Consider the following 12795-nt stretch of genomic DNA (forward strand, 5'->3'; position numbering starts at 1 on the left):
GAACCTATCCCTCACCACAGAACTGCGCTTCACAATAAGCTTTTATTTTTTTTTTAGGAAAGTCTGTATCTGCAGTGGTTGTGTAGAAAACAAGAACTTAGTGTCTTTGTCTGCAACCAGCAGAAAAACAGTAACTGAGAGGTTTGAATTGCCTCAATCATCTCAGTGGGTTATTACCTCAAAGATGACAGTTTAAATATCAATATTAACTATCATAGAACTGGAAGGGACCTCGAGAAGTCATCTAATCCCATCCCGTGCACTCAAGGCAGGACTAAGTATTATCTAGACCATCCCTGACAGGTGTTTGTCCAACCTGCTCTTAAAAATCTCTAGTGATGGAGATTCCACAACCTCTCTAGGCAAGTTATGCCAGTGCTTAACCACCCTGACAGTTAGGATGTTTTCCCTAATGTCCAACCTAAACCACCCTTGCTGCAGTTTAAGCCCATTGCTTCTTGTCCTATCCTCAGAGGTTAAGAACAATTTTTTCCCCTCCTCCTTGTAACAACCTTTTATATACTTGAAAATTGTTATCATGTCTCCTCTTCTCCAGACTAAACAAACCCAATTTTTTCAATCTTCCCTCATAGGTCATGTTTTCTAGATCTTTAATCATTTTTGTTGCTCTTCTCTGGACTTTCTCCAATTTGTCCACAACTTTCCTGATCTGTGGAGCCCACACCTGGACACAATACTCCAGTTGAGGCCTAATCAGCGCAGAGTAGAGCGGAAGAATTACTTCTTGTGTCTTGCTTACAACACACCTGTTAATACAGAATTATCTTTGCTTTTTTTTGCAACAATGTTACACTGTTGACTCATATTTAGCTTGTGGTCCACTATGACCCCCAGATCCCTTTCCGCAGTACTCCTTTTCCTAGGCAGTCATCCTGCTAATGGGCTTATCTATAGCACAACTATGGATTGTCAAAAGAAAAAGCTGAAAGGGGAACAAATGCAAACTAAGATATGAAAAAGGGCAACTGTCTCAATTTTTGTTTTCATGTTTAATTTAATCAACTTTTAAAAATGAATGTAGTTGCTGTGGTATTTCCAGTCTGCCACACTAGGGAGGCCTTGCTGTAAAATGTAAGTAAAACTTAGGTTCAGCTCACCTTGGGCTACTCAGATTCTTGCCCATAGAGATCAAATAGGCTGTTGACTGGAGCAGCTGAGTTTGAACTTTGACAGCATATAGTGTGCCAGCACTGGACTGCCAGTCCATTTTTATAAACCTTAATTTAGTAATTATGATAGTTGCTGTATTGGCAGCAGCAAGGAGAGCAAGTCATCTCTCCCCAGTGCAGGGCAAACTACTCTGTACTACCCTGCCAATGCCTGACTGATCCTCCTGTCTATTTAATCCTGGGCCTCTATGCCAAGTCTGCCAGCAAGGATGCCTGGTACTGAGAATTATTATGCTGGCATCTGCGAATTGTGGACGTTCCTTCACTGCAAGTTCAGCCGAGACCACTTACGCATTTCTTGTTGGCCACTGAACAGCCATCATACGGTAACAGCTTTACACTTGCTAGAGTATAGACAGTGATACAACATAACCAAACTATTACTGTCAAGGTCTGGGTATTTTTAGCCTCAAAGCCTCCAACATTTGCCTTTTGAAATACATTGTTTGCTTTATGGTACTAGTCCAGGCACTTATATATCCAGTGTTAGTATATTCAAGTAATTTAAATTGTTACCTTTACTTTTTACACTAGGATTGATATATACTTTCATGGTGACTACTGATGCGTTGACTTCAAAAGCTTTTATCCTTTGACTAGATTATCAGTCCAAATTAGCAAAAGTACAAAGGCAATTCACCATCCTTAAGTCGGCACATTGTTGCAATCTCCTGTTTTAGGAGAGCTGGTTAGGATTGGCTTTAGAATCCATCAAACCTGCTTCTAAATGGACACAGAAAGTAGCTGCCTGGAACTAGAAGCACCCTCTAAACCCAGAATCTTCATGCTCTCACCTTTTAAAAAATGAAGCGTTGTTCCAGAAGTTAATTTCACTTAAAGTAAAATAACATGTATTTGTTTAACACCATGCTTGTCCAGGGTCCTTTCCAAGCAAATTAGAAGTCTTAAATTCTGCCCTGAGGAGTTTACAATCTATATTAGACTGACAATGAAGAGGTCATGGTAGAAAAGGGGATTGGGCAGGAGACAACAGAAGATAATAGCAAGGGATTGCTGCAGCTGCATTATTTATTTATTTATTTATTGCAGAGAGATCAGAACAGATAAGCCTATTTTGTTTCACTTCTTGTTTGCTATAAGGTTTTTTTCTTTCAATTTAAACTTCTGAGTTTCCTGAGCTTTTTAGTGTTCCTAAAATTGTTATTGCCACAGACACAGTAATGTCAGGCTTTTATTAAAAATTAATCTGAGGTATAAATTTTAGATCTAATTTATAAGTATATACTTTTTAAACCTATATCTTTTGCTGGATTTCTTTTCCTATCTTGGTTCTACAGTAGTTAGGATTTCTGCTGTCTAATACAGTTCTAAAATCTGGTTTAATCAGGGTAGTACATTACAGAGGAAAGGAACGATATGGTGGGATATTCGCTATAGAGATTGGAATTTGCTGGTAAAGGGCCTGATCTGCCACTGAAATTAATGGAATTTTGCCACTGATTTCACTGGGGATTGGCCCCAAAAGGTTGTTTGAAAAAAAGTCATTGGAATGTTTATCAACAAAAGTGCCTAAGTAATTTATGTGAATGAAATGTACTTATTGCATAATGGAGTGCTAGAAAATTATTTACTCTCCTTCAGAGCAATAAATTACCTGACACTTCGACCTTTACCATCATCTTTGTTCAGCATGTATTAATTCAGATTTTGAACATAAAGAGTATGTCTACATTGCAATTCGATACCTGTGGCTTGCCGGGTCAACTGACTCAAGCTCGTGGGGCTTGAGCTCTCTGAGCTGATTTGGGATAAAGGGCTGTTTAATTGTGATATAGGTGTTTGGGCTGCAGTCTGAGTTCTGGGACCCTCCCACCTCACAGGGTTGTAGGGCGCAGGCTGCAGTCCAAGCCCAAACATCTGCACTGCAATTAATCAGCCCCTTGCCCCGAGTCAGCTGGCACAGTTCCCAGAGTTTATAGTTCCCAGAGTGGCCATTATCATGTTCCACTATCCTTTTCTAAGGTCCTCTTAAAATGATGGAACCAAGAGACTTATCCTGTTTCTCTCAGAAGAATTTGCTGTATTGACTATGAAAGAATACTATTAATTTTGGATCAAAGTTAAGGTTGTATAATGATGAAACAGGCACTTCTAGACAAATATGTTTTATAAAGGTATAACGTGGGCAGACTAAGACTTAAAATGCTCCAATTATTCAAGTCTTTTGTAAGTGCTTCAGTTATGTAAAAGGACAGAATAGTTAAGTACATTGCTACACAGCAATCTTAATTGGGTTTTAGTTAAAGTTTTGTGTTGAGGAATTTTCCAGGTTTAATAATCTTATGCAATTAGATTGTTTTAAATTTTTAACTAGATGGGATGGGGCACTAACTTATGTTAAAGAAGTGAGTGGTAGTCATGCAAAGGATGGCTCTGCAGAAGCTTGCGTTATCCAAAGCATACCAGAGAAGACGTGCATGTTCACTACACAATTATGTTGCGCATGGATAGAATAGCCTATCTTCACTATCTTCACAGTGTTGAGGAGTACAATTGCCACCACCGGGATATCCCTCTTGTTGGTTCTGTGTGAGGTGCCATTGATGCCTGCTCAATCTGTATTTTTTCAGGTGGAAAAGGAGCATGGAGGGATTAACTTTTGTCACTACTGTTGTCCTGATTACATCATAGATGGCTACTCCATATATTTTAGAGGTTTGGGAAGTGGTCCTCTATCTATAAATCCATGTGGGCTGGTGGTTAAAGGAATTTGGAAAACTTACAAGAGTAAAACCTTATCTAAACAGGAAACGTTGCACAGGTTTAATAAATTGATTTTAAATTAGTCAAGCTAAACTGATTTAAAGGACAGTCAAGCTGGTTTGTGTAACTCTACATTAGAGGGTTTGCACTGGGTTAATTATAATTAATTTAGTCAAACTGGAACAGACAAGGCCTACAGTTGGGACTTGGCAGGAAATCTTGCCTCTTTCAAGGAAGGCAATTAATTAGTGGTATCTATTCATTAAGTTAGCATGACTGGCAGCTTGAAGGGTCTTGGAATCGCGAATGATAAAAAATGGGCAGGATGTGTCTGCTTTACAAGAGACAGACATATAAGCAGTCAGGAAAGAGGAGCTAAGTGACTTTATGACTTCCTATTCATTTTATCATTAGAAAAACATAAACCACTATAATATTTGCCTACACTTCTCCTCCTTCAGAGAGGAGTCTAAATTGTTTGTCTCACTAGCAAAAAAAGGTTGCTGTTAGTTAGTTTTATCTTCACCTTACTGCTACATGCAGGTTGCCATGGAATGCATTTTCCTAATAGTGTCAAACTCTTTCCTTCCTCTCCTCTGTAGCAGTTTCCAAGTCTGAGGTCTCTCTTCTCTCTGCTCCTAAACCCTCATTTTGTCCTTTTGATATGTTCCTACATCTGAAACGTCTTTTGATTCTCTGTCTCCTTTATTTTTAATAGCTCTCTTTCCACCCTCCCCTTCCTTTGTGCTTTGAAGCATGCTTTTGTTTCCCTCCCCTCCCCATCTTGGGGGAGGAAGGTGAAGAAAATTTGATTCAACCTTCACTCTATCTTGCCCTCCATATACAGTGCAGTATCTAGTCAGGCTGCATTTACATCCCTCTTCAACTTTATCCTTGATCTCCTCTCCTCCCATCTAGTTTCTGCTCTTTCCTCTGCACTGAAACTGCCCTGCCCAAGGACACTAATGACCCTCACCTAGATAAATCCATGGGTTCTGTCTCCATCATTCTTTCTGAACTATGTAATGCCTTTCATACTGTTTACCTTTCTTCCCTGCTTTGTCCCCTCTTGGCTTCCACAACTCTGTGCTCTGCGTCTTTCCACTCTCCTTTCTATTTGTCTCCCTTAAAATTCTATCATTGGCCACTTCTTTTCCCCCCTAACCTTTACTGTCCCCATGACGTCATCTGCTGAGAGTTTCAAGCCCCACTTGGATACATACAGGGTCCCAAATCTTCTCTACCTGATTTTTTTCCCTTCCACACATCTTTGAATCTCAAGTTGCCTATATAGCATTTTGCTGTCCCATCACAAATGCACTCTTTCCAAAAGTGAACTTCCATCCTCGCTCCTCTCCTACACCTCCTTTGCATGACTGACAACTCCGCTATCCTACCTGTGTCTGATTCATAACCATGTCATCTTTGACTTCTCTCTCCTCCCTGACTCATCATATCTCGCTACATCCTGCCATTTCTTCTCCTTTAATATCACCAGAATCTGCCCTTTCCTCTCTTCTAAAACTGATTCCCATGCCTTCACCAACTTTGGCTTTAACTACCTTTCTCCCTCTGGCCTCCTTGCTCTTTCCCCTGCAGTCCACAAAAACCCTGCTGCTAAAAGAATTTTCCTTTGCCACTGCTCTGACTGAATCATTCCCCAGCCTTCCTATAATCCATGCATTGGCTTCTTGTCTCTTACGGTATTAATTTCAAGCTTCTTGTCATCTTCAGGGTGATACATAATCTTGCACACATTTACATCTTGCTCTCATTTCCCCCTCTTTTATTCTGTTCTCTCTCAATACTCTGTACTACTTCACCTCTCCTGTCACTTTAGGCTCTGTGCCTTGTCTCACGCGCTCCCTATGCTTGGAACAGTCTACACTCTTGTCTGTCAAACACAGTCTCCCCTCCTTCAAATCCATGTATTCCAGAAATCCTTCCCTAACTTCTTATAACCAATAACCTCCACCTCCTTCTGAATCTGAGCTATTGGCCTTTGATTAGTCTTCGTCTTGCCTAGACGGTAAGCTTATTGGAGCAGAGGATCCATACCCTATGTTTGAACAGGATCGTGTCAGTTTTGTATATATTATAAATAAGGCTACAATTATGTCATGAAATCCGTAACTTCCATTGACCTCCCTGACATTTTTTGCCCTGGGGCTGGAGTTCCCAGCCAGGCCTGCCCTCGCAGCTCCCAACCTGGTGAGGGCGGACCCTGCAACTGCCCAGGCGGCAAGCAGACCCTGTGCAGCTGCCCAGCTGCGGCGCGCGGACAGCCCCACGTAGCTGCCCAGCCGCGGCAGGCAGCGGGGACTCCCTACAGCTGCCGCTGCAGCCAGCAGCTGGAAGACCCTGCAGCTACCAGCTGCCCGGGGTGAGGGGACCCCATAGCTGCCCAGCCCCAGGAGTAAGGGGACTCCAGAGCTCCCATACTTTGCATTGGTGGGGGACCCAGGAGCCCCAGCAGCAGTGGGTGCTGAACCCACCTACCCCTTTTGTCAGGGATATTCTTAGTGAAAGTCAGGGGCTGCCGTGAAGTTTTGTTTATTTCCTGTGACCTGTCCATGACTTTTATTAAAAATATGTGACAAAAACTTAGCCTTAGTTATAAATAAATGTTGTGGACTCAGGTTGCATTTTGCTCTTGGGGTCACTGTGCTCATGTGTTGTAGAGTATATATACTGAAGATCCAATACAGAAATACTGTTGTCAGAGCTAAAGAAGTATAAAATTAGTTAATAAAGAGCAAACTTGAGAGAATACTCAATGGAATTGAAAAGCAAGTGAGCAAAGAAGAGGAAAACTGAAAATCATATCATAGCTAGGTAGATTCAGTAATCATTTCTGACTCACATCAACAGTCAAACAACTAGTTGGAGGATATGCAAACAAGCCTTCCAACAGTAACACTAAATGAAGGATTTGGATGAAATGTCTTTGTTCAGTTGCATAGGGCTGAGGGTTGCATTTTCTCCCCTCCAACTCCCTGGATATGGTTAGTGGAGATTTTTTAAGGCCTAGTCTACATTTCAAAAGTCGTAGCAATAGACTTTTAGAGTTATAGAGCTATATCACCAAAATCCTCCTAATGTAGACAGAGCATATACGGGCAAAAACGTACTTTTGCTGCTGGTGTTGCTTCTACCAGTTTGGTTAGTGAAATAAAATGCTAGCATAGATATGTAAAAGAACCCACATCCCTACTCAACATTACGATGTGGACAAAATTAGACCTGGCCTAAGAATATGCTGCTGAGGAGTAGTTGTGTACATATCAGAAAATTCAGTACAGATCACTGACTGAGGAGGTAAAGGGACTGAAGACGGGGGACATCACCAGATTCCAGAGGCGCTACTTGGAACACAGATGTCTATAATCTGATTAGAATATATTTTACTATATAAACCTTACATTGAATGAAGTGTGTTCCTATAGCAACCACCCGATTCATGGATTTCTCCCTTTTCTAGTTCCGAATTAGATACCTCTGAACAGTGGAATTGGGTATTGTATCTGTTTTGATAAATCATATTGTCATATGTTATTTTTGTCAAAATGCATATGCAAAATTCAACTCAACCTTAACTATGGAGCTGTGACTGAACACAGGAGTTTGTGGTTTCCAGCCCTAAGTTCTTATTTATATACCAGATCTGCCATTGAGTTGCTGGGTGGCTTGGGCATTTGCCTGAGAGCCTGATCCTGCAACCACAGATGTGAATAGACCACACTGAACTCAGTTCCTACATGTACTTACACACTAGAAGCATCAGGCCCTTTAGTCTCCCATCTGCAAAATGGGAATAATTACCTCCTTCTCAAGATGGTGTTATGAGATTAGTTAACATTTGTGCAGCATTTTGAAAATGTAAGTGCTAATTGTTACATGAAAATATGGAGCTATACATTTAATATTTGATTGGCGTAGGAAGAAAAATGATAACCATGTGTGATTCCCCTTTATTACAACTTTTATTCAACATGTAGTACTTGTGCATTTTTATTTATTTATTTATTTTTGCAATATGTCTTTATAGCTGTAAATAGCTCAGATCGGTATTAACAATTATTTTAAGTGTTGGTTAGCTGAATTAGTTTTCACTTGGTTCCAATAATCAAATGCATATATCTGGTATTTTCATCTGCTCAACATATTTGAAGCATAGAAAGTTTGCTTTTCACAGTTCCAGTGTTCCAGGGATTTAAACATGCAGCACTGCAGAGCCCATATTATGGGCAAACTGGCTCCCACTGATTTAACCCCTCATCTGCTGCTGCAAGAACTCTAGTTCCCTGGGACCGATAGCAAAGAAGTGAGGAGGAGCAGTAACATCTGAGAAAATTATATAGTAAACAGTATGGGGTGGAGGTTGGAGATGAGTTAGGATTTCTTTAGGCCTATTCATTGCAATTGGGTTCGTCCCAAAATATATGTAAAAATGGGTTGAAGAGATACCAAAAATTGTTAGATGCCACTAAAATGTAAGTTTCGCTATATGAACTGGATGTTAGTACTGTAGTTAGATGCATGGTTTTCTATATAAGAGCACAAAATGTTGGCTGCAACTAACAGATGTTATCAATTCAAAAGACAAGATAGCAATTGGCAGCCTTGTTTTATTTAAGCAGAGTCACAGCATTGTCATCATCCCCCTCTTTTGAAGGGATGAGTTACCTGAAGGCCCCGGAAATTTACATTACTAACAAGTAAGGGATTGAAGAAAGGGATTACAAGCATATTTCACTAAAATAAATAATCTACAAAGCGAGTGTTTCTTCTTAAAGCAGTCTAAAAATGTATAAATTCTGAAGTGGGAAGATCAAAAGGTATTTAACAACCCATTATTTACAATCAATATAAAAACTGCACAAACCATCAAATGATGCAAAAATCCTTTTAAAAATTCAAAGCTTCCTTCCTACTATGAACCAAAAACCCCAGCCAATGTTTCAGTTTTAATCAACTACTTTCTTTACAAATGAAAACCATTAAACACTTCTATTACCATCAGTAAAATATACAATAAAATAAAACAAACCTTGCTAAAAATTGTGTTTCTTCTAAAAATAGAAATACTGCAGGCAAATCAAAAAGGAAAATAACTAACTTACTCTTTGGTAACCAAAAGTTAGCAAGTATTTGACATTTCAAGTGATGAAAGTTATAAGAAGTCTTCCCATTTTGATAAATGGAAGAAAAACTTCTGGCAAAATGTAACCCCCATGTTTAAATTTAAATGGAAAGGCTCCACCACTACTCTGTGGTGCAAACTCTCAAATTCATGTTTTGTGATTAATTTCATTCCCGACACCTGAAACTTTCCGAATCTGGCAGTGTATTGCATATTCCTCTCCCATTTTCCTATTATTTGCTTACATTCTCTTTATAAATATGCATCCTGTTATTTCAGTTCTCCTAAGGGATCACTCAATTTCCAATCAAGTAAGCAATTCACTTGGAAATGAGAGTGTGTGTGTGAGACTGTCACTACGGCTGCACAGCAGCTAGTACTGTATTACAACTGTGCTCACTCTCCTGTGTTAGGTTTTACAAGTTTATATTTTCCTCTGGAAAAATGTACCTACACCAATTCATAATCTATTGATCTTCTTACATTAATATGACATGCTTAAATTAACAGGCGCACACACAAAAAAGAAGCTGTGCAGCACGAGCCCTGCTACCTCCAACAGGCCACGCATCTCATCCACTTTCCAAGCCTCAGAAATAGAATGGAACTTTAAAGCAACTGCCCCTTTGTACCACAGAAACCTCCCATCTTCTTTTCAGACTTACTCTAAATTTTACTCCCACAATCAAAAAGTCTCAAAAAATTCATACCCCAAAGGATCTGAGGAGACTCTCTCAGACAGGACTTTTAAGGCTTATGAAAAAGTTCATCTGTTACTTTCTTTAAAGTCACAGACCACCTACTCAAAGCAAGCCCTACCCTACCCAACCCAACCATGCAGAACAATCAGTGCTCCAGCGTTCAACGCACATATGAAGTTCATTAATAAATGCTTAGCAAAATAAACTGTTCTGGACTGGGCTTCCTCCTGGGATCTGTTGCTTACTCATTCTATATACCATCTGAAAGACTAATACCAAATGCCTTTGTCCTCCCTTCTTAACTTTTTTCGTCTGAAGGGCTTAGACACTTCTTTGAAGCATTCGGGTTTATGAGTTGAGTCATTAAGTCTAGGTGAGTTGGAGCCTTGGTCTCATTGGAACCGGCCTCCTCAGCATACAGAAAATCATTAATGTCCATTTCATCGCTGTCAAACACATCGAGCTGGCTCTCTTGCTGCTCTTTTAAAGTCCTACGGATCCTGCTCTCTGCTGGTTCAACTGCTTCCCCATCTCCCTCACTAATAACAGTCATGGGGCTGCTCTGGATGCGGTTCCGGACGTTGTACTTGCTGCTGGCAGCAGAGGGTGGTGTTCGCGACCTGCCATACCTAGTGCTGGAAAAGGACATACTCCTTGGCATCAGGCCTTCGCTCTTGGCCCATTCTTCCTGGGCCCTTTTGTTCTTGCTGGGTGAACAGCTCACAGGGCTGTCAGGGAACTCAAGGGCGGAGTCTGACTTTGTTCGATGGAACCTTGGATCTGTATTCTTCAGCATCTCTGCTGCTGACATGCGGGAACTGGTGTCTGAGCGGCTCCCTTTCTTCAGCAGCAGGGCTTTGAAGTTATCGTTGCTGGTGCTGCTCTTGCGAATGCTTCTCTGAATTGATCCTGCGTGCTTGAGGGAAGCTAGATTTGGGGAAGCACCAGTGGGTGTTACTGGGGGTGAAGGAGAATGGTTGCGGGTGCGCTCATCTTCAGAATCTTTGCGGCCAAGGACTTTCCTTTTGGATCTGAGATTTTAAATATAAAAATAAAACATTTTCCCCCCAAATAAACAAGGAAGTCTGTTCAACAAACTAATAAGCAGGACAGCAAGTTACTGTTAAACAGAGAGGGGAACAACCTAGGAAGTATAAATAATGACACCACCAAACCTGTGCATATATTAAAACAGATCTTTGAGGCATAAAGGAGTCAGAGACAAATCCACCATTCTTATTCCTCAGAATAGAAATAGTGAATCTATTGTATTTGACGGTGTTGATGTCCAAGCCAATTTGAACTTATTTTCCAAATAAGATTTTCTGATGCCAATACATGACTAAATCTAGATATAGGTTGCATTCTTTTTCCTCCATCAATATTGGGATTTGATCACAAAAAATTAGGGCTGTTGATTAATTGCAGTTAATTCATGTGATTAACTCAAAAAAGTTAATCATGATTAAAAACATTAATCACAATTAAACACATTGTTAAGCAACAGAATACGAATTTAAATTTATTAAATATTTTTGAATGTTTTTCTACATTTTCAAATATATTGATTTCTATTACAACACAGAATACAAAGTGTACAGTGCTCACTTTATATTATTATTTTTTATTACAAATATATGCACTATAAAAATGATAAACAAAAGAAATAGTATTTTTCAGTTCACCTCATATAAGTACCATAATGCAATCTCTTTATCATGAATGTGCAACTTACAAATGTACAGGTTTTTTCTGGTTACATAACTGCAGTCAAAAACAATGTAAAACTTTAGAGCCTACAAGTCCACTCAGTCCTACTTCCTGTTCAGCCAATCACAAAGACAAACAAGTTTGTTTACATTTACAGGAGATAACGCTACCTGCTTTTTATTTACATTATCACCTGAAAGTGAGAACAGGCGTTCGCATGGCACTTTTGTAGCCAGCGTTGCAAGGTATTTACATGCCAGATATGCTCAACATTCATTTGCCCCTTCATGCTTTGGCCACCATTCCAGAAGACATGCTCCATGCTGATGATGCTTATTAAAAAGAATAATGCGTTAATTAAATTGTATGTCTCCTGTTCTGTTTCACCCGCATTCTGCCACATATTTCAGTTATAGCAGTATCGGATAATGACTCAGCACATGTTCATTTTAAGAACACTTTCACAGCAGATTTGACAAAATGCAAAGAGATTTCTTACCAATGTGAGATTTCTAAAAATAGCTACAGCACTCGACCCAAGGTTTAAGAATCTGACGTGCCGTCCAAAATCTGAGAGAGACAAGGTATGGAGCATGCTTTCAGAAGTCTTAAAAGAACAATCAATACTCTGTGGAAACTACAGAACCCGAACCACCAAAAAAGAAAATCAACCTTCTGCTGATGGCATCTGACTCAGATGATGAAAATGAACGTGCGTCGATCTGCTCCGCTTTGGATCGTTATTGAGCAGAACCCATAATCAGCATGGATGCATATCCTCTGGAATGGTGGTTGAAGCATGAAGGGACATATGACTCTTTAGTGCATCTGGCACGTAAATACCTTGCAACGCTGGCTACGAAAGTGCCATGCGAACGCCTGTTCTCACTTTCAAGTGACATTGTAAACAAGAAGCGGGCAGCATTATCTCCTGCAAATTGTAAACAAACTTGTTTGTCTGAGAGATTGGCTAAACAAGAAGTAGGACTGAGTGGACCTTTAGGCTCTGAAGTTTTACATTGTTTTATTTTTGAATGCAGATTTTTTTTTGTACATAATTCTACATTTGTAAGTTCAACTTTCATGATGAAGAGATTGCACTACAGTACTTGTATTAGGTGAACTGAAAAATATTATTTCTTCTGTTTTTTATAGTGCAAATATTTGTGACCAAAAATGAATATAAAGAGAGCACTGTACACTTTGTATTCTGTGTTGTAAATGAAATCAATATATTTGAAAATGTAGAAAACGCCCAAAAATATTTAAATAAATTTTATTCTATTATTGTTTAACAGCGCGATTAATCGCAGTTAATTTTTTTAAT

General features: G+C 39.6%; 2 protein-coding genes across 10 annotated transcripts in view; one reads left to right on the plus strand and one right to left on the minus strand.

Annotated features, from left to right (window-relative positions):
* HEBP2 (heme binding protein 2) overlaps positions 1–12795 on the plus strand; it is a 28075-nt gene that overhangs the window by 11444 nt on the left and 3836 nt on the right. The gene's annotated exons all lie outside the window — the stretch shown is intronic.
* Positions 8525–12795, minus strand: part of NHSL1 (NHS like 1) — a 258143-nt gene continuing 253872 nt past the window's right edge. For 8 of the 9 annotated variants that reach the window (XM_073337452.1, XM_073337451.1, XM_073337450.1 and 5 more), the window contains one exon: positions 8525–10789. In XM_073337452.1, coding sequence (XP_073193553.1) covers positions 10057–10789 — 733 coding nt within the window. In that variant the 3' untranslated portion in view covers positions 8525–10056. The remainder of the gene's footprint in view (positions 10790–12795) is intronic. The other variant, XM_073337458.1, reaches the window with a different exon arrangement.

This window comes from Lepidochelys kempii, chromosome 3 (genome assembly GCF_965140265.1).
Source record: "Lepidochelys kempii isolate rLepKem1 chromosome 3, rLepKem1.hap2, whole genome shotgun sequence".
NCBI classification, from domain to species: Eukaryota; Metazoa; Chordata; order Testudines; family Cheloniidae; genus Lepidochelys; species Lepidochelys kempii.